This window comes from Nicotiana attenuata, chromosome 2, assembly GCF_001879085.1.
Source record: "Nicotiana attenuata strain UT chromosome 2, NIATTr2, whole genome shotgun sequence".
Taxonomy (NCBI): domain Eukaryota; kingdom Viridiplantae; phylum Streptophyta; class Magnoliopsida; order Solanales; family Solanaceae; genus Nicotiana; species Nicotiana attenuata.
Window position 1 is genome coordinate 4,971,980 of NC_031990.1, and position 2,280 is coordinate 4,974,259.

General features: G+C 36.7%; 1 protein-coding gene across 1 annotated transcript; it reads left to right on the forward strand.

Annotated features, from left to right (window-relative positions):
* Positions 1,091–2,051, forward strand: LOC109215978. Its single transcript, XM_019380105.1, has 2 exons — positions 1,091–1,375; positions 1,455–2,051. The coding sequence occupies exons 1-2, from the start codon at positions 1,091–1,093 to the stop codon at positions 2,049–2,051; spliced, it is 882 nt and encodes a 293-aa protein (XP_019235650.1).

A 2,280-nucleotide genomic window follows, 5' to 3' on the forward strand; every position in this document is an offset into this window, starting at 1 on the left:
CGATCAATTTCACTATATACCTTCGCAATTTCTGGGTAGATACAGCTTTTGCAATTTCTGTGTAGAAGGAACTACGAACTACAATCAAAATCAATCAAGGAATTAGTGAGTTTTGACCTAATTTCAGCTACTTCAATGGCAAATTTACCAATTTTTATTCAGTATGTGGCCAATGGAATGTTAACAACAGCTTTGTAGATTATAATGCAGATGCTGTAATAGTTACTCCAAATATAAGTTTTGAAGATTTTGTAGACGTGATTTCGAAACAACTTATGATAGATACTTCATTGAATGATATTGAAATCAAATACACTGTCCAAAACGGTTCTCCGCCAATAGTGATACACGATAGTATGGGTGTATGTGTATATCTTGAGCTGAAAAAAAGCTCAGAATTTACAATGTATCCACTTTGTATAACATCGAGTGAAAAGGATATGGAGATGATCTGCTACAATTTCAATTCTGTTGTGATTTCCTCAGAATGTGCACAAAGCTCAGTTGTAGAGGAGAGATACAATGGCGATACAAGTAAGATGATCGAGTTTGGGGATGGAGAAGACTGGAATGATACAGAATCTGATGAAAATATAATAATAACTGATCCTCAACACATACATGTAGAAGAAGGTCAAATTTATAAAGACAAGGCAACGATAATCAAAGTCATGAGGCACTTGGCGGTAAAGAAAAAATTTCAGTTTAAGATGCATAGATCAAGTGAAAGCAGGTATCAAAATATTTATTGTATAATTATGTATCTCAATGTATATCGTAGTTGATGTTAGAAGCATAATTATGCAGAAAATAAGTTGTTGCTTGTAAGTATGTGGCTGTAGTACACTTTTAAGTTGTGGTTGTCACCGTCTAGTACTGTATAGTCATTGTATTTTTTCATCTAGTATTGTTGATGGCGGTGTGTATCACTATATATCATTGTATTTCATGTCGCTCTGTTTATTGATGGAAAAGTTTATATCCTTGTCGTAGGTACTGCCTAGTATGCATCAACAACAACTGTGATTGGTATTTTAAGTCTTGGAGCCTGAAAAAAGCAAACGTTTTCAAGGTCAGAAATTTCAGCAAAATGCACTCATGCCCCCTGAAAGACAGATCTTACGCACAACGTCAAGCTACTGCAAAACTAATCGGTAGTCTTCTGACAGACAAGTATAAAGACCCAAAAACAATATACACTCCTAATGACATAATTGGAGACATGAACAAGCAGTATGGTCTTCAGATGACATATATGCAAGCATGGAGATCGAAAGAATATGCAGTTCAAGTACTGAGAGGGAACCCGAGCGAATCATATGAAAAGCTGCCAAGCTACTTTTATATGCTGGTTCTTACAAATCCTATGTCGGTGGTAAGTTTGAAAAAAAACAGAGGAAGACTTGTTCATGTAAGCTTTCGTTGCACTATATCCGTCTATAAAAGGATGGCAGTATTGCAAACCGGTTGTTGTTGTAGATGGAACCTTTCTTAAATCGGCATATAGAGGAACATTATTGATAGCATCGACACAAGATCCAGCAGGTAATATCCTACCACTCGCATATGCCATAGTAGATTCAGAGAATAATGCTTCCTGGGAGTGGTTTTTTGCGAGATTCAAGGATGCATTTGGGGAAAAGGAGGGAATGTGCATAGTCTCGGACAGGCATGAAGGCATTGAAAATGCAGCGGCAACATTGTATCCACAAGTACCTCATTGTGTCTGCATATGCCATCTATGGAATAATGTAAAAAAAAATTACAAAAAAAACCATTTGCTGCTCAAAGACATATTCTTTGCTATGGCCAAAGCATACACAGTTGAGAAGTTTGATTACCACATGGCAGAGGTAGAGAAAATTGATAAGAGGGTCAAAGATTACTTAATGAATGTTGGGTATGAAAGATGGTCCAGAGCACATTCCACTGTCAATAGAACATTGACGATAACTTCAAACATTGCGGAGTCGATCAATGCAGCACTCAATGCTGCTAGGGAACTCCCAGTACTGCCTTTGCTAGACTACATAAGGAAATTGATCGGATGATGGAATGTTACAAACCTAAAGAATGCAGTAGAGTCATTTACTGATCTTGGAAAAAAATATGATACAATGCTGATGAACAATCTTGAATTGTCACATCAGATGAAGGTATGACTGGAATCTGTAGATACTTGCGCATAGAATATATAATCATGCCAAATTTCACGGATCTGTTATATCTTGAACCCTTTGTGTGATTCTGTTAAACTAGTATCCACCTGCACAAAAGCAA

Excerpts from the sequence above, each read along its gene's own strand:
- LOC109215978 (XM_019380105.1), top strand. The coding sequence starts at position 1,091 with ATGCACTCATGCCCCCTGAAAGACAGATCTTACGCACAACGTCAAGCT. Across the intron at positions 1,376-1,454 it reads TTACAAATCCTATGTCGGTG|TATTGCAAACCGGTTGTTGT; the intron begins GTAAGTTTGAAA and ends AAAGGATGGCAG.